Source organism: Diabrotica virgifera, chromosome 10 (genome assembly GCF_917563875.1).
Source record: "Diabrotica virgifera virgifera chromosome 10, PGI_DIABVI_V3a".
NCBI lineage: Eukaryota > Metazoa > Arthropoda > Insecta > Coleoptera > Chrysomelidae > Diabrotica > Diabrotica virgifera.
The window spans coordinates 80040973-80061214 of record NC_065452.1 but is presented as its reverse complement, the minus strand read 5'-3'; the positions used below and the strand labels follow the sequence as shown (position 1 = coordinate 80061214).

Genomic DNA, 20242 nt, shown 5'->3' with positions numbered 1-20242 from the left:
AATAGCAGAGCAGAAAACATTAAGTTTTATTCAAAATCAAACAAGAAAAATAAAAAATATTTAACAAAAAATAATTAAGAGAACACTTACCTTGCAAAACTAGTTGAACCACAACAGTACACTAACAGTAAGGAATAGACTATGGAATAGACCGTCCTGAGGTGGATTTTGAAATTTATACGGTTGCGTGCCCCACCTTATGACGTGTTGTAGAAAGTGTGCGTGTGCAAAATTATATTCAGTTTTATCATTGTCATTGGTTTTAAAAATTCCAACATTTTCTATGCACATGATAAGAAATATAACTCAATAACAAAATGTGGGTATGATAACGAAAATTGCATAGTAATGCGATTAGACCCTCAACCGCTATTTCCTATGCGATATGTAAATTATCTGCTAACATTTATTTTCATTATTTTCAACTAAATATTTTTTAGAGTTATGGGTTTTTTATTTAAACGCCTTATTTATTGTTCAAGTCTTATATTACATGATGATTCAAATTTTCTCTTAACAATTTTAAATATAATCTTTATAATTAAAATAAACACTGAAGCTAATATTACACAAGTCATTGCAAAAACATTATCTATTTCACTTTTCATGTTTTCTTTGTTCATCGTTGTTGGCGCCGGCGTCGATAACATCATTAATAGTAATTGGATGAATTCGCCTTGTTGGAGTTTCCCTAAATAAGTAGTCCGCAGCACTTGAATATTCTTGTCGCAGCTGCTGACTAAATTCCTTTGGTGTCCAGTCTATGCTGCTTCCCAGTGATAGGTTCTCTATTTGTTTTATAACCTTATTTTTATCCTCATAAAATAAAACCTGACTTCTTAACTGTGTCAGTTTTTCTCTAAATTCTGCTAATTTACGTCTATACTCATTCAAAGACATGATGTTACTACCTCACGTCGCGCTGTGGCAATCAGGTCTTGCGATCGAGCTCCCCGTGACAATAAGGCCTACGCGACATTTCACGAGCCCACGTGACGTTTTGACGTGACGTTTTTACGTGCTTTGACGTGACGTTTTACGTGACGTGCTTTGACGTGACGTTTTACGTGACGTGCTTTGACGTGACGTTTTCACGTGCTTTGACGTGACGTTTTACGTGACGTGCTTTGACGTGACGTTTTCACGTGACATTTCACAAGCCTACGTGACGTTTTGATGTGACGTTTTTACGTGACGCGTTGACGTGCTGTGTTCCTTTTTAGTTCTTTTAATAAAAAATTGCATTATGTTTTTTTATTTTATTTAAATTCCAAAATTACCAGCCGCGCGCTTCGTATCTACGAGATCCGCGAAAAACTTAAGGTACCGACCGCGCATCTGCTTCGCGTTCCGCGAAAAATTAAGGTACCGATCGCACATCTGGTATCGCGCACCGCTGCGCCGCTGTGTTCCTTTTAAGTTCTTTTAAAAAATTGCATTATGTTGTTGTTTTATTTAAATTCCAAAATTACCGCGCGCTTCGTATCTACGAGATCCGCGAAAAACTTAAGGTACCGACCGCGCATCTGCTTCGCGTTCCGCGAAAAATTAAGGTACCGATCGCACATCTGGTATCGCGCACCGATCGATCAGCGCTAGAACGCCGTCACATCGGAACGCGCCCCATCGGACGTCGTCACATCGGAAAGCGCCCTTTTGACACTATGCCGCCATGTTTTTTTGTATTCGTTATCTCCCGCCCATTCCAACGAGCCGTCGTACGTTTAAATCGGACCAATAGCAGCAGAGATACCATGTTTCTCTCTCTAACACACATACTTTCCTATATCAGCTGTGACATCACATACCTCTCTCTCTAACACACAGAATTCCCTATATCTGTAGTGACACCCGTTTAGATCATCTACTGAAACACCAAAAAAGTAGGGAAATATCAGTGTAAATACAGGATACAAAAATAATAATAAACAAAATAGTGGACTTTGCAAACCGATATTACTAATATTATGCAAGCTTACGAAGCGATTACACCTAATATTTTAGCTATTTGTTTTTAATACTGTGATTATACCATTGATTGAAATTATACATGAAATAAACAACAAAGTATGGCAACACTGTGACTCTTCAGATGAAGGTTAAGTCCAATGTTGTTCGAATTTGCAGTGTTGCCGGTGCAAATTCTTCTCGTATACGTATAACATTTCGAAGGTCGTTCAAAAATACACATTCAGATTCGTATACGAGATTTTTCATTCGAGTTAACTCGTATGCGAAAGAATTCGATTGAATTCGAAAATACGACCCCAGGAGATACATATGCTCTTCTCTCTGAATGAACTAGAATAATACTCCGCGTGCCGTCACGGATTGCAACGAACCAAATGGCAGGGATGTCCTAGCGACATCTGCTAGAACCTGCTTCATCTGCTAAGGGAACCATTCTGGCTGGAAGTTTACCGCCTGAGCGGATGGGATGTGAATTATAAATTGTAAAATTCCCTCATCTTCCTTTAGTCTCAGAATCCGCCTGGCTTGCATTTTTAGAAGCCTCGGATGGTGTAACCAGAGAAGGTTTTCCATTGTTTTTAATCTGGTAGGGTAGGATATAAAATGGTATTTTAAATATCATTTTTATGTGCTATTAGATTAAAAACTTAAACTTTTTTCTAGCAGATGTCGCTAGGACATCCCTGCCATTTCGTTCGTTACAATCCGTGACGGCACGCGGAGTATTATCCTAGTTCATGTAGAGAGAAGAGCATATGTATCTCCTGATGAGGAGCTAAGAAGCCCCGAAACCGGTAGAAATTCTTGCTGTACTCTTTGATTGAACTAAGGTAATACTAAGCGTGTCGTCACGGATTGCAACGAAATTGAAAATGTTTATTTACTTTTAATTTATATATTTACTCTATTTGGAGTAGATACTGAGCAGGTGGGATGTGAATTATAAATTGTAAAATTCCCTCATCTTCTATAGTCTCAGAATCCGCATGGCTTGCATTTTTAGAAGCCTCGGATGATGTAACCAGAGAAGGTTTTCCATTGTTTTTAATCTGGTAGGATATAAAATGGTATTTTAAATATCATTTTATGTGCTACTTTACTTACTTTTTACTTAGTCCTAAGCCTTTCTACCTTTAGGTGTAAGGCTGGTGGAGTTGAGTTTGGCATTGTAGTCTCCATGCTTTCCGATCTTGTGTTAGGTTTCTTGCACTTTCCAATGATCCTTTTTTCTCGACTTCTTTCCTGATTTCATCTACCCACATAACTACACATATGTCCAAAAGTTTGGAATATTGGAATATTTCGTCTTTTTATTGATTTTTATATATAAACTTTTCTGAATAGCTGAACGTCATTTTGTTTCAATTCTTAACAATACTAAATAAATCTCAAAACCAGATAAACGATATGCAAAAAAAAATTATTTATTCTCTTGGAGTGAAAACTTAGAAAATACAACTTAAATTTAAAAATAAATTAGTAAAGGAAAAAATAATTTTCAATAAAACTAATAATTAGTATTTCCTCCATTGGCCTGTATGCATGCCTGTAGGCGATTTGGCATGCTGCCGATTAACTGGTCGAGCTGGGCTTGCGGAAATCTCTCCCATTCTTCACGAGCAGCATCTTTTAGTTCGCGAAGTGTAATAGGGGGATTGTTTCGCTTTTTGATGTGTGTTTTGAGAATGTCCCAAGCATTTTCAATAACGTTCATATCGGGGAAATTCGAGGGCCACTGTACTGTAGATATTCCTTGTTCTTCCAGAAAATTTTGTACTGCTGCTGTTCGATGAGGAAGTGTGTTGTCATGCATAAACACAAATTCATCACCTACTGCCCCTCGGAATAGACGTACGACAGGATTTAAAACTTCCTCGATGTACACAGCACCAGTCACACTTCTCTCTAGAACCAGCAGTGGCGTCCGTGTACCACTCATAATACCACCCCAAACCATAATACTGCCACCTTCAAACGGGACACGCGGTTGGGCTGTTTCTAGTCGGGCTTATCGTCCTGGAGCCCTCCAAACCAGTGTTCTTCGCGAATCAGATACCAAGCTAATTTTTGACACAGAGAACATCATGTTATTCCAGTTGGGACCATGTTGCGCCATTTCTCTAGCCCATTGCAACCTTACTATTTTGTGTTGGTAGGTTAGTTTAGGAACATGTAAGGACCTTCTACGATACAAATTTACCGCATTTAGTCGGGGTATTATTGTTAGCCGTGAAATATTCAGTCCTTTCAGCCTAAAAATTTCTCTGGATATACCACTTGTGGATTCCAGACGATTTCTTCGAGCTATCAATGTTGTTCTGAAGCTATTTTCTTGTGGCATTTTTATAATCAACTATTTTCAATATTGCTTATTTCAATATTTATGTTCTCTGCCGATCTTGTGCTGCTGTTGTACATCGACTTCTACCACTTCTGGGACGATCCTTGACGTCATTTGTCTCTTGGATTTTTTTTTTAAATTTTAGATACAGCACTCTGAGTAACATCAACAGTATTAGCGATATCACTTTGACTAAAGCCCTGTTGTAACAAAGCAATTACCCTAGATCTGCCAAAGTGAGATATCACGTTTCTAGGCATTCTTAAACGGCTCAATTCAAATTTAAACACAGACTGAAATAATGTGTAAATACGCTAATCAGTTGAATGTGACCAAAATGGGCAAAATGATACAAAAACGATTCAAAGTGTTTATCATTTTCGTGTAAAAACACTCTAAAATGAATATCAACAACAGTTTTGAAACCACCATAGACGTAGATATATTATTTGTACGTATTCCAAACTTTTGGACATGTGTGTATTGGTCTTCCTCTTTTGTTTTTCCCCTGCACTCTCGTTTCGAACACTCGTTTTGTTAGTCTCTCGTTCAATATTCTACACACGTGCCCGAACCATCTAAGTTGTCCCTCTACTATTTTTTCATTGATTGGTTGTAGTTTTAGGTTTTGTCTGATTGTTCCGTTTCGTATTTTATCTGTCCTCTTTCTGTTTGCTTTTTTCCTCAGGAACCTCATTTCCATAGCATTGACTCTGGATTTTTGTCTCCCCGTCAATGTCCACGTCTCGCTGCTATACATGATTGTTGGTCTAACTACTGATCTAACGACTGCCGTTTTTACTTTCTCCGGTATCTCTTTTTTACCCAAAAATGTTGTTTTCATAGTGTTAAATAAGCTCCTGTTCGTCCCATTCTCTCGTTTATTTCCATGTCTTGTTTACCATTTGATTCGATTATTACTCCTAGGTACTTAAAATATTCCACTTGCTCTAGTTGTTTCCCGTATAACTCTATTAATTTCGTGTGTCTTCCTCGTATTTGAAATTATCATTATTTTTGTTTTCTCTGTATTAATTTTCGTATTTATGTTTAATAGTTCTTCTTCTAGGATTTAAAGATTGTTCTGTAAGTCTTCTCTGTTTTCTGCTATCAATACTATATCGTCTGCAAATAGTAGCTCCGATAGTTGAGTCTGTTTCATTTGCCAGTATCCTAATTATTAGTTTTCTCACTTTCTTTATTGCTTCATCCAGTACTACTGAGAATAGCAGTGGACTCAACGCACATGTTATGTCCTATTACAGTGGTTAGGGCTTACAATACCGGGATTCCGGGATCCCGAATACCGGAATCCCGGACGATTTTTGTCCGGTATTCGATACCGGTATTTACAATAAAAATACCGGTATTTCGGTATTATTAATTTATAAAAAGTGAATTGATGCACAATAAACTTTCTTCTAAAATATTTTTTGCTATTACAAGAAATTATTTTTGAAGATTAGCAAACAATATCATTGTAAAATAGTTATTTTCCTAACAAGTGCAGAAAGTCATTCTTTTCCGCACGCGACTGAAGTTTGCCGAACGACGCGAAGCGGGAGTTCGGCAAGCAGTCGAGTGCGGAAAAGAGACTTTCTGAAAGAGTTAGGAACAATATTTTTTCTAAGAGTCTTTAAAAAATTACCAAATCTTAATCAATTAATTTAATTAATATAAAAATACATACACAATTTAATTCTTTGACAAGGTTGTCAAACCAAACTTTCAATATAATTAGTTAGCATGACGACGATCTTGGTTTCCATGACGATGATTCAAAACGACTGTTATTGTCTACCGATTTGACTTTCGAATATTAAGTCAAAATAATTTTATTTCATTGAATTGTCGCGTTAATTTCATTAAAACAGGAACACAATAAGATATATTTGAAATGAATTAGTAAATAATATTTAAATATTAGTTTATTGCATGTATTATAATTACTTTAAGGCCATATTAACATACCTAAATTAACACGCGTGCGGAAAAGTAAAAACCGCGTGCGGAAAAGTAACACGCGTGCGGAAAAGTGAAACTTTCTAAACTAAAATGCGTGCGCGAAAGTAGACATTTTTGAACGCTCGTAGAAAAAATATTTATTAAACACGTTTATTACACATACAACTCAAGTATAGCGCTTTCTAAAAGTGCGAATGTCGTTAATTTAAGCCGAAGGGTTATATCAGTTTTACAACGAAATTATTAAATCTCGTCTATACAAATATGTAAATAAAATGAGTTATATAAAAATACTTAAATATTTAAAATTAGACTACTTTATTTTATAAATAAGCCGTAAGATTTATTAGTCAAAATTGTTTTTACATTTTCAGATCTATTTTTCATTTTTTTTTTGTATTGTGGTGTATAAATTAGGGTCACTTATTTTTTGAATTATTTATAATAATTGAAAATATATAGCGGTCTAAATACATAGTAATCTATATTAAATATAAGTCACAGTAAGTTAATCTTTGTATTAATGATATGCGTGTTAAAAAGTACATTTTTAAGGCACTCATGTGAATTGCAGAACTCGCTATCGCTATCGCTATCGAAACTTTCACGTGCGTGCCTTAAACGTGTACTTTTAACACTTATATCATAAATGACTATTAAAGTTAAATTAATTTACAAATAGCAAATTTTATAAGTAAAAGTACTATCCTATTATATGCTAAATTTATCCTAAAATCAAATATATAGTTTTTCTATTTGCACATTTTTTGTATCTATATTCCTACTCTCTATGTAATATTATAAACAACATCTACTCATTTCAAAACAAAATGTAATAGGTTTCATATATTATTTAATAACAAGTCGATATAACAACTGAGGATAGTATAAATACTTATATTTTTTATTCATAATTCCGGTTTTAATACCGGAATCCCGGTATTTGAACTTTTAAATACCAAATACCGGTATTGAGATTTTGGCTCGGTATTGTAAGCCCTAACAGTGGTTCTCAAATTTTTTGAGTCATTTACCACAAAATACTTTTTTTAATATTTTTGGTACCACCTAACTGAAATAACTACCTATCTAGATAGGTAATCTAATTAACTGTAATAGTGGTGATTTTGACAGTTTTGCGTTTTGTGTACCACCGCAAATAATGATATGTACCACAGATTGAGAACCGCTGTCCTATTAGATTAAAAACTTAAACTTTTTTACAATATTAATATTTTAATGAATATTATTTTGGGTAATAAAAATACAAAAATAAAGTAAATGAAATGATTGTGAAGTAATGTGGACTAATTGAAGCAATTTATACGTGGAAAGCTTATTCGACTCAACTACAAATTTTGGGATTTTTGTGAAAGTAGCGGATACTGTTATAATGTTTAGTACTTAGGTATAATATAATTCTCCATGGTAATGTGTTGTCTTTTTTTTCTAGGTTTCCAATTCCTACTGGCCAAAAATGATCTATGATAGATCTACTATAACTCCATTTGATGAGGTTGATGTAAATGATGAAACTGTAAGTGTATGATTAATTTTACTAAACTGTTTAATTTAATTAATACAGAGAGTTTCAAAATTATGGAAGAAATTCATTTATTCATAAATGGGCGATTTTGGAATAAAATCTCGAAACCGATCGATTTTTATTTTTAAATTTTTGCATATGAAATTGGATATGAAATTTTACAGTACTGTGGGGTGCCAACTGTGCTCTCTTTCCTTTCACTATTATATATTTTCTATCTATCTTTGCCGACGTTTAAATTGGTAAATTAGTGAAGCGCGCCTCAACACACTCCTTTGGTTCGGAGCTTGAAATTAAATATGTTTGTATTCGTTATAATCACAATTGATCTATATTTCAGGCACCAAGAATACAAATTTTAGACGAGCGCAGTATCCGACTCATCATTCCAAAGCCTGAGAAAACTATAAGAGATTTCTATGGCTGTTTTTTCAACGAAACAACACGCGATTCCACAATTCAAAAGGCTGCTTGCACTAACGTTGTTGGAGTTGGGGGTAAGTAAAGCGGCATTTCTTATTTCTTATTATACCCAGTATTTTAAAACCGTTTGACATAATATCCTTGTCATACTTGAAAGCAAGTGTAGGTACTGTACACCCTACACCCTACTAAATTATGTTACGCAAATGTTTCTGGCCACTACCAGAGGCGTAAGACGGGGAAAGTCATTGATTGACCCCAAATTCTACGCCACTGGCGGAATTGCTATTTTAGTTCAATTTTTCGTTTCTGCAATTCTTTTTATGTAAATGATATTATGATCGTAACGATAAAGTCATTAGTTTTCGAGATATCTGAAGTTAAAAATAAAACGGCACAGTAATTTTGGCTAAAGTATTATGCCCCTTCGTTTTTAACTTCAAATATCTCTAAAACTAATGATTGTATCGTTACGAATGAAGAGTATATTATATACATAGAAAGTATTGGAGAATCTAAACATTATGCTAAAATAGAAGTTCCGTCAGTGGCGTCGAATTTGGGAAGAGTCAACCATTCACTATCCCGTGTCGTACGCCTCTGGTAATAGACAGAAACGAATATTTAACATAATTTAGTAGGGTGTACAGTACCTACACTTTCTGCCAAGTATGACAGTATATGTCAAATAGTTTTAAAGTATTATTATTTTTTAAATAATTTATTATTTCTTTAAAACTTTAAGAACTGTTTGTAATGGCAGTTTTAATTGTAACTTTAATCTAACGTACGCGCACTGTATATATTTCGAAATGCCAACATTCTTTATAATCATAATTATTCATTTTTGTTTTCTTTTTGGTGGTATTCTTATAAGATTGTTTTTTTTTTTTCAGTTCCGCCCCAATTGATTACAGACTTTGCCTGTGTATCTGTGAATTATGAAAAATTGGTTTGCTCATGGACAGCCCCCCAGAATTATTTAATGACTCAATATAGATTGGATTTTAAGTCCACGTAAGTAATTTTCTTTTAACATAAAGCTATGTTTTTTTTTTGTGGAGTAACACAACTTAACAAGAGTATTTTTATTACGTGTCACCTAATTTTGTTAGATTTGGAAGTTGTATTATAACATTTGTTATAATAGTTGTATTATTACAGTTAATTTGCAAAAATTCTTCCATAATGAAAAAACTTTCGTTTTGTATGTTTATAATAAATTAATGTATTTATTGGGGGGTATTTAATTTGTACATATAGATTTATTAGTAATTATTAAAAATAGAGTTACACTAAACTGTTAGAAATTATAAAAACACACAATGTATTTATTTCTGTGACGTTAAAGCTGGTTTATTGTATACTATATAATAATTATTGTATATTAAATGTTTACAAAAAATAAAGAGTGTAAGAAAAAGACAGGTCATAAATTAAATCACATATTCTGCGACCAAAAATAGTTCGATTGAACCTAACTTACCTTAGTACAAATGTGCACATAAAAAAAGTTACAGCCCTTTGAAGTTACAAAATGAAAATCAATTTTTTCCAATATATCGAAAACTACTAGAGAATTTTTACTGCAAATTTTAGCGTATTTCCTGTAATTCATCTCAGTACTCTCATCTCTGTTCGTTTCCAGTAGTCTTTGTGTTGTGGCTGTATCGGGTCTTGTTTCTGATGCATATGCCATTATTGGTCTTACACTGGCTTTATAAATTCTTGACTTCATTTCAGTATTAATATGCCAGTTTCGCCATATAGTGTTATTAAGGCATCCTGCCAGTCTATTTTGCTTTTTGTACTTGATTTCTCACTTATTTGTCCAGGTCTCTGTAACTTGAAGACTGAAAGATTTTTTATGTATAAGTAGGGACCTACGTACAAGAGTAAAATTGTCTATCAAATATATTGTATGAATTTATCGAAATAGACAAATATGACCTATTCTATAATTTCTTTGAATAAATATCTCTCACAGCTGATAAGTTTTTTAAGACTTTTTCTAAAATTCTGTCGTTACTCATTTTACGTAATTAACGATTACTTGGAAATTTTTAATACTACTTTAATACATGTCTGTTATGATTTGTCTGCCTACTATATAATAAAATTCACTTCGCGCAAATAAATCAAAGATAGAATTTCAATATAACAATAGGTATATTGATCTGCTAATCACTAGGTTGTTTAGTAAACAATAGATTGTTTTGAAAAGCATTGTATTTCTATGCAGCTTTAACGTTCAGAAATAATTACTGTGCACACGATCCCAAGAAATTTACGGAAAATATTTTCATGGATCAATAATTTAGAAGAAGAAGGTTAGGTTTTTAAAAAGTTTCTGTTTCTGTTTTATTATAAAAAATACTCATATCGCATTTAAATATTCTATAAGAATTACAGAGTAAAATATAATGCAAGTACATCTATAAAATAAAAACCAAGATAAATATAAATATGTTTTAAACATCTTCTAGTGGCGCTACAACCCTTTGTGAGTCTTTACCTGCCATCATCTCATTGTTTGATTTGCTTGTCTAGAAAAAATGCTTAGAAGAAATGCGTACAATGTGCTTCCCCGTTTAGGATTTTGTCCTCTTCAGGGTTTGAGGTGAATGTTTAGTGTTGGCAGCAAAAGCAAACAGTCCGAAAAACACACTGGGGCAAGCGCCGTGTCCTGGTGTTCTTGGATCCTGGGTTATGCCGGACGGTGGTGTCCAGAAGGCTAGAAGTCAACAGAGAAGAAAGTTTGATGGATTGTTGTTGGTTCCATAGACATTTACGTGTACTGTCCGTGCTTTGCTCTCGACCAGTCTCCCTAGAAACCATTGTACAACGACAGGCGAACCTGCGTCCCTCGTCGGCGGTCAGGAGGTGGCTTTGAGCGCAGCGTGGACAGTGTGCGTTCGAGTGGAGAAAATAGTTGCGGCTATTTTCTTGGGACGAACAGGTATAATTGTGCAATGAAGTTGGGAAACCGCAAAAAACCAACTTCTCCCTGTTCGGGGTAGGGAAGAGGAAATGTTAGAGGTGGGTACGGTAGGCTAACGGGGTAGCCTCAAGGATGTTTTCGTACTCCACCGGGAGTTCGTCAATGCATGTTTGCATTAGAGCGGACGGTACATGAATCTTTTTGCGTTTGGGCTTTCGGTGGAGTACGTGGCCGGAAGATGAACAGGAACATTTGAGAGATTCTTGTGTGTCGGAAGGGGGGCCGTTGATTACTTTGATTGTGAAGTTCCTGTTCAGAGAGTTTATTCTCTCGGTGATTTTGGGGGTGTTCGAGATGTTATGGATTTCGTTTGGGGGATATCGCCAGTGCTCATAGTTACATCTACGCAAGACTCTACGCTCTGTCCTCAACAACCTCTCTTGTTTTTGTCTTGAGCAAAGAGAGTAGATACATGATTTGTACTCCATGACGGGTCGAATAAAGGTCTTGTAAGTGTGAATGAGAGTCTTCTTGTGTGTCTTGCCAATTTTTCCCGAGAGAGCGTTGAGAAGTCTGGCCCTGTTCCTTACCCTATCTAAAGTTGCCTTTAGATCTGCGTCCCAGTTGAGAGTCCTGGTAAACAGTACTCCCAAATAGTTCGCAGTCGGGCTAACAACAAGCCTTTCTCCCAACAGACTCAGAGGATATTGGTCGTCTTCATTACGTATGATTCTATTTGACACAGAAGGGGCGCGAAACACAATTGTTGTTGTTTTGTTCGCGTTCAGCGTGACTCTCCACTTACAACACCATTCGCCGACGCCGTCCAACAGAGCCTGGGCTCTTCTGAAGAGGAGTCGTGGGTTGTATCGAGAGGTTGTTGAGAGCAGAGTCGTGTCGTCTGCATAGAGAAACAGCCGAGTACCTGGGATATTTTGGTTAGTGATGTCGCTGTTGTAGATGATGTACAACAGGTCTTTACCTGCTTAACAATGTTCTTTTATTAGGCCTTGTCGGATACTTTCCTTCGCCACTCCCTGATGTTCATGGTTTTAAGATCCCCCTCTACGTCGCCGTCTATCCATCTTTTACGGGGCCTTCCTCTTGTTCTATTTCCTTGGGGCTTCCATCTGTGGATTACTTTTAGAGTATTAGTTCATCCAGCTCGTGGTTCATTTTAATTCTCCACGAACCATCGCTGCAATGGGTTGGTCCACATATCTTCCTTAGTATTTTGCGCTCAAATATTCTCAGTTGATTTTCATTAGTGGTTGAGAGGGTCCACGTTTCACATCCATTTGTGACCACTAGTCTAATTAGTATTTTGTAGAATCTAAACTTAGACACACGATTCAGTAACTTGCTTTTCATTTAGTCTTTGTATGAATAAAAGCACTTACTACCGCTAAGAATCCGTACTTGCATTTCTTGACTGGTGTTGTTGTCATTTATTATTGAGCCTAGGTAGGGAAAAGTGGAGGCATATTCGTATGTATGGTTGTCTACTTTCAAGATTCTCATGTTGATTCCATTTTGTGCACTAAATTGCACTTTGTTTTAAGCATACTAAATGTTTTAATTTTCTCATCATTCTCCTCCTCCTATAATATATACCTCATTCAACTCTCGGCACTAGGGATGACGGTAGTTGACAAAACACCGGTTTTCAGTTATACCGCTTTTTTACGGTTTAATGTATTGGTTATAACCGGTCAAAAAAACCGGTTATTCCAAAACCGGTGTTCGGTTTTTTAATCAATAGCCAATACCCAATAGGTTACAATGTTAATTTACATTGCACTTTAGTTTGCGATACTCATATTCAAATCGATATCAATATTCTCGATATCGATTCTATCGAAAGAATATATAAACAGGGTCGGCGTGTATTGGGTACTGGGTACTGTGGTGGAATGTGGAAGGGGGAACTGGAAGTTGGAACTAGCCAATTGGGATCGAAAAAAGAGATCAGTCATCAGTGTTGTCAAATCTGTTTCGGTTTCGGTGAGCTTAAAATTTCTCCATCGCGCGCACGGGGCGAGCGAAAAATTTCCCTATTTTTTCTCTCAATTCATTATTTTTTTCAGAGGTAACTTATCCGGTTTTTCACCGGTTATTACTTTAAAAATAAAAAAACCGGTTATAACCTGGCCAAGCAATCGGAGAAACCGATTATTGCGGACTAAAAATACCAATTTTAGGTTATAACCGATAGGTTTTTTAAACCTATCTTAAACAATTTTTAAGTAGTGGTATGCTTAGTTGCTGTAGCCTCTATCGTCCAGGCACAATACATGCTTGAACGCTTTCGTCGCCCAAGCTCTGCATTTTCTTCTTCTTATGTTAGTCTTAAATATCTTGTTATTCGGGCTAGTCTTTCATTATCCATTAATGTTTCATGCTGGTTCCATTCCACTTCACATCAGTGGTGGATCTAGGGGGGGTAGTTTGGGTTTATCTTTTGGTTGGTGTTTCAATGGAAATTCCGAACCCCCAAGGCAAATTTCTAGAAAAGCCAATGCTTCACATAGAAGTGAAATTGTCACGTTAGATTTTGGCTTCCCTATTTTGAGATCCACAAGGAATGTTTTTACCGAAGAACTTGAGAAACGAAGAACTATTAATAGAGAATATTTTATAGTAGCATTGGTGCGTTTGAAGGAAAAAATTGAGGAAAATGGTCATAAATACAACAAAAGTAAACATGGACACTAGTGCTGTTGTTACGCTTCAAAAGAAATCATAGATAAATATTTCAAATGGTCTATAAACCCCTAAACCAATTCATTATAACAAAATATCGTCAAACTATACGCACTTTAAAAGTTCCTTATTCTAAATCAATTGAATATTAGCATCGTGTACAGTATATTCAGATTCCTCTTCTTCTTTAAGCCGTCTCCCTATCGGAGGCTTGATATCATCGGCACTATCTACTGCTGCTCTGAATAGTTCTATTGAACTGCATTTAAACCAGTTCCTTAACTTTTCCAATCATGACACTCTCCTTCCTGTACTCCTCCCTCCCCTTATCTTTCCCTGTATTATCAATCTTAGCATTATATTTTTCAGATTAAAGACATTTAAAATAAATTTCGAATATAGTCGAAAATAGATCATAAAAAATTAAGTACAGATCGACGAGACAGAAACTTTTCAAAGCCTTTTTAATGTATATTTTTGTTTAGCGATTAACGATTTCATAGTATTTAATTAGATTTTTTACTACAATCACAGGAGACCCAGACTTAAAATGAAAGGTGACAAAAATCGTACAAATGGTACGAGACCGTACAAATATATGATCAAGTGAGTAAACTAAAAAGCCATCAGTTTTTGTGTCATAAACCTGCTTACAGGAGGCTATTAATGTTTTTTTGGCAGCAAGCATTCTATGTGAAGGACTTTCCTTCAGCATTGTGTGAGGTATCCTACAAGGGATGTAAATAAACTTGTCGCAGACTTTTTTCTTTTTATGGTCCAGTCTAATTTTGCTAGCATCAGGCATGACTAATACGTAATTTGTTTGAATGTTTTCAATTAAACCACCTTTATTAAACTTCACAAATATACCTTTATATACATAATATGTGTGTATATTTAAGGCAGTATATGACGTAGGAGCACGATTTTGTTAGTCTTCGCATTTAAATTGATTAACAACACCATACCATGATGATACTTTGACCTCTTTTGGTCTCGTCAGGTACGAGTAGTATACAAAATCAAATACGAAGACCAACAAAACGTCTCTAGATATTTTCCCACATAAGTGGCAAGCGTACAAAGGTGTCATCTACTCTGATGGCCATGCACAAAACAATGCATTAATTATTGTTTTCTGTCACGTGCTCTCTACTCTGATGGCCATGCTCGGAAAAAATGTATTAATTATTATTTTCTTTCGTTTGTGCTACACGAAATGTGTAAAAAAATTAATATAAAATATATAATATATATATATATATATATATATATATATATATATATATATATATATATATACAGTATGTCTTATTTACTAAGTTCGAACAATATGGAAAATTTTCATTATGTTTTAAGAAAAAAGGCTACTCTTCACAAAACTACTACAATCAAACTTTAAAGCTCCATAAAGCACTAAGACGAAAACATCCAGGGAACCTCTCACATGGTGTCATTCTTCTGCACGACAATGCTTGTCTTCATGTTGCAAAAGTAGTGAAGTAAAATCTACAACGAAAGAAATGAAGGATATTAGAGCATCCGCCCTATAGTCCCGATTTATCACCTTGCTCTTTCCACATCTTTGGGCCACTGAAAAAGGCTAAAAGGTAGTCGTTTTTCTTCGAAAGGTAATTCTTCGAATAATGAAGATCTTCCAATAGGAGCTGAAACAGAAACCATCCGGCTAGTGAATTTAATACAACAGTGGTCAAAAATGGTCTTACCTAGTATTCAGAGATATGAAGAATCACGGGAAATAACACAAGAAAACTCGAGTCGACAGAGATGGATGTGTTTAGACGATCCTTGAGAATATTCACAATGGAGAGAATTAGAAATGATGATGTAAGACAGCTTATATGGTACGGACATGTACAAAGAAAGACCTTACAGTGGAAGAAAATGGCAAATACATTCACAACCTATAAGAGCTTCAACGGGCAGGATTTGGAAAATCAGTTGGATCTTTGATCTTATTAAGAACCGCAAAATACCTCAATACTTAGGAGCACAATTTCAACCAGTGCATCCTTCCTATCATTGTATATGGATATCAAACCTGGACCCTAATCAAGGCAAGTATGAATAAACTAGCCACAATAGCAAGGACAATGAAAAGAGCAATGTGTGGTGTACGACTGTCAGATAGAAAGATGAACGACTGGGTAATATAAAAAACAAAAGTCGAGGATATCATAATAAAAATTGCCAAACTCAAATGGAGCTTCGCAGTCCATACTGCTAGACAAAAACACCAACGTTGAAACTCCACAATACAACATAGGAGACCTTACAAAGCTAGACAACCATTACGACCAAGAGGAAGACCACATATGCGATGGATAGATGGGATCTAGGACAATTGCCCGAAAACAGTTTCCCGAAAGACAAATCCCCGAAAGCAGTTCCGCGAATGGACAATTCCCCGAATGTACAATTCCCCGAATGGACAATTACCCTAATAGACAATTGGCAGATAAACAATTGCACGAAAAGAGAATTGACCGAAAAATATATTTAAATAGTTATTGCTTTATATGTATTTCTTATACTAATACGGTAACTTACGTGCTATTTAAATAGTTATTACTGCTTAGATTGTGTTCGACTTAGCTATGTCCTTAATTAATCTATTATTATAATATCTATTTTTTTATTCCATGTTCCCTTCAGACTTGTACCGCTGGCGTGTTTAGAACTTGGAATAAACATCCAAAGTATGATAAGTGCTATAAGACAAGAATATCCCGACTCAAGACATCGTGGGTGCTTTTTTTATTTCACTCAATGTCTCTTTAGAAGAATCCAGTCACACGGTTAAAAAAGAAGATATGAAACTGATTCAGATTTTGCTTTAAAGCTCCAATTATTGGCGGCCTTAGCATTAGTTCCTACTGCAGACGTAGTGGAGGCATTTGAAACGATTTGCGAGCAAGATGTGTTGACAGCAGAAGCCCAGTCAGTAATTGATTATTTTGAAGATACCTGGATCGGGCGTCCACAAAGAGGTAGACAATGTCGTTTGACCTTATTTTCACATGATCTGTGAAATTGTTATAATGGGGTCCAAGAAAGTTTACCAAAAACAAACAATTCCATAGAAGGATGGCATCGAGGGTTTGAACCAACAGATTTCCGCAGATCATCCAAACATTCGGAGATTCATTAAAGGCATTGAGCTGGAGCAGAGCTTACATGAACTTCAAATTGAACAGTATATAGGAGACTTGGAATGTCCTCCTACACATAAAAAATACAGAGATTGTGCAGAGCGGATTGCAAGTCTGGTAAACAATTACGACCCTGCGAACACTTACGAATTCTTGCGGAGAATAGCACATAATTTATCGTATTAGTATATAGGGTGAGGCAGATAACTGGCCTATTAGAAATATCTCGAGAACTAAAGGCAACAGAATCATGAAAATTGGAATAAAGGGGTTTTGAAGGATGATCTATTAAATGAAAATATTTTCAAAAATAAAAAATAAAAATGTATACCATTTTTATTCATTCAGTTGCGGTGCGAAACCAAAACTGTCTTAATTTTTACTCAGATCAGAGAGTGCAGCCAGCACCCTTATCGACGATTTCACCTCTTGTTAGAGGTTCATCAGAGACTGCATAGGCTGCTTTTCTCTGGCCCAGGTAAAAATCTTATCCATCTCCCACCGCAACTGACGAGATGGTAGTAGGTGCCTAGCGGCATCTGCTAAATAAAAGACTAAGTTTTTCAACCTAATAAAAATATTTGTAAATTAAATATTTTTAAAAGATTTTTAATTGAAAAACTTTATTGGCCCATTTCCTGGTGATAACCTCCAAGGCTTCTACAATATGCAAGCCAAATGGATGCTGCAGTGAAGACTAAAGGGAAGGAATTCTACACTATGCAATTCACAACCCCCGTCTGCAACGTGGTAAAGTTCCAACGGAAAATGGACCTAGTTACTCTATAGGAGTAATACTAATATAAAAATAAAAATGTATACCATTTTTATTCATTCAGTTGCGGTGCGAAACCAAAACTGTCTTAATTTTTACTCAGATCAGAGAGTGCAGCCAGCACTCTTATCGACGATTTCACCTCTTGTTAGAGGTTCATCAGAGACTGCATAGGCTGCTTTTCTCTGGCCCAGGTAAAAATCTTCGACATATCCATCCACCGCAACTGACGAGATGGTAGTAGGTGCCTAGCGGCGTCTGCTAAATAAAAGACTAAGTTTTTCAACCTAATAAAAATATTTGTAAATTAAATATTTTTAAAAGATTTTTAATTGAAAAACTTTATTGGCCCATTTCCTGGTGACAACCTTCAAGGCTTCTACAATATGCAAGCCAAATGGATGCTGCAGTGAAGACTAAAGGGAAGGAATTCTACACTATGCAATTCACAACCCCCGTCTGCAGCGTGGTAAAGTTCCAACGGAAAATGGATCTAGTTACTCTATAGGAGTAATACTAATATAAAAATAAAAATGTATACCATTTTTATTCATTCAGTTGCGGTGCGAAACCAAAACTGTCTTAATTTTTACTCAGACCAGAGAGTGCAGCCAGCACCCTTATCGACGATTTCAACTCTTGTTAGAGGTTCATCAGAGACTGCATAGGCTTTTTTTTTTGAAAAAATTTTCATCTCTGTGCAACTTCCGGTTATAACTTCGTTTTTTTAAATGGGACACCCTGTATATTTTTACATTTTTGGATTCTCTTCGATGTCTTCTTTCTTAAAATATGAGGTTTTGTAATATTATACAGGGTATTTTAAAAGATAATTACGTTTTTTTATTAATTTCGAAACAAAATTAACACCCTGTAGAATTGTAGTAGTTTGACATCTAAAACTCTACTTACGTTCAAATGATTTTTAATATACTCTACTATTGTTAAGAATCATTAGTATAGCTAAATTTTTAATTTTAGTATACAGGGTTGGTCGAAACTCGGAATGAGTATTTTCTGAGTCTTCTTAAATGGAACACCCTGTATTTTTGTATTGTAGTGAAATGACATTTTATAGTACTTTTTTATTTCTTAAGCATTCCCTATACCTAACTGCTTTAATTTGTGAGTTATTGGTGAATCAAGCTAAACATTAATTGCAACAAAAAATACCTAAAATTTTATTAGGTTGGCCGTGAAAATACTCAATCCCAAATAATTTTTCAGAAATAAATACATATTAATCCGTGAACAATTATGTTTATATTTTTGTACAATTTAGAATTTAACTTAGGTGTTAGACGTGGCAACAATGCGTTCCATATTATTGACAGCGCCAGTGCGGGGTGGCAACTCTGTCTCTCGCGAATTGACGTGCGACGTGCAGTGCAAGAAAAAAGAAGACTCTCTCTGATTTAACCTTCACAAAAGAAAAATGAAGTCATGTGCATTGTAAAAACTAAATGTTTGATTTTATGTATTCAAGTAAATTTGATTTAATAAAGTATTATTTTAACGATTACTACAGTCCATTAAATCGAAGTAACCATTTTTGGTCCTTCGAGCCGGATGTATTAAAAACCTATAAGCGGTATTCAAGAATAAACTTGTTGATTGCACGTGGTGAGTGGTGATGGTTCCTGATTTTAGCCAAGAAGCGGTACAGGGTACAGTGATAGCATTGATTTGAGGAGAAATAAATGTGAGTCTTTTCCTATTTTTTTACAATTCCTGATTATCTTGGTGTAGTTTTGATTTGCAAAAGTATACAGTATACCGGTGTTTAGATTTATGAATTTAATTCATGTGACTATTTGATTTGCTGATTAGGTATTTCATTAATTGGAATTTGATTGATTTACGGCATAAATAATTAATTATTGTCGTGTGAATAAGTATATTTTTTGGGATTTGTTGATTTATAGATGTATTTTTATGATTGGGCTTTTATGTAAGGTATTTTTAGTTAATACTAAGTAGATTATAACAAAGATTACAAGGTATATTTAACCTGCAATTGTTCTGGAATTTGTCTATTGTAATTGATTGCCAGTAAATACAGTTTGAGGTGCATAATTGCTCTTTATGTTCGTACAAATTTAAATATTTAATTGATATTGATATTGGGTTTTGATTTATATAAAAAGTAGTTAATCCATTCTTCATTGACAATATGAGGACTTTAAAAGCAGCAGAAGTTAAGCAGTTGTACAAAAAACGAGCGTTAATTTTAAAAAGATTAGAAAGCTTCGTAGAATTTATAGAACCATTGGAATCGATTAATGATTTAACTGAACAGAAGATTTCTGAACTAGAAATCAATGTTGAAGATATTGAAGATAGTAGAAAAGAGTTTAACTCTGTTCAGGAATCGATAGAATTAAATTGTGCTGACGATGTAATC

At 35.1% G+C, this 20242-nt stretch overlaps 1 protein-coding gene across 1 annotated transcript in view; it reads left to right on the top strand.

Annotated features, from left to right (window-relative positions):
• LOC114342541 (uncharacterized) overlaps nucleotides 1–20242 on the top strand; it is a 379450-nt gene that overhangs the window by 256629 nt on the left and 102579 nt on the right. The window contains exons 4-7 of the mRNA XM_050663028.1: nucleotides 7731–7814; nucleotides 8164–8320; nucleotides 9143–9263; nucleotides 14425–14496. Of these exons, the coding sequence (XP_050518985.1) occupies nucleotides 7731–7814; nucleotides 8164–8320; nucleotides 9143–9263; nucleotides 14425–14496 (434 nt within the window). The remainder of the gene's footprint in view (nucleotides 1–7730; nucleotides 7815–8163; nucleotides 8321–9142; nucleotides 9264–14424; nucleotides 14497–20242) is intronic.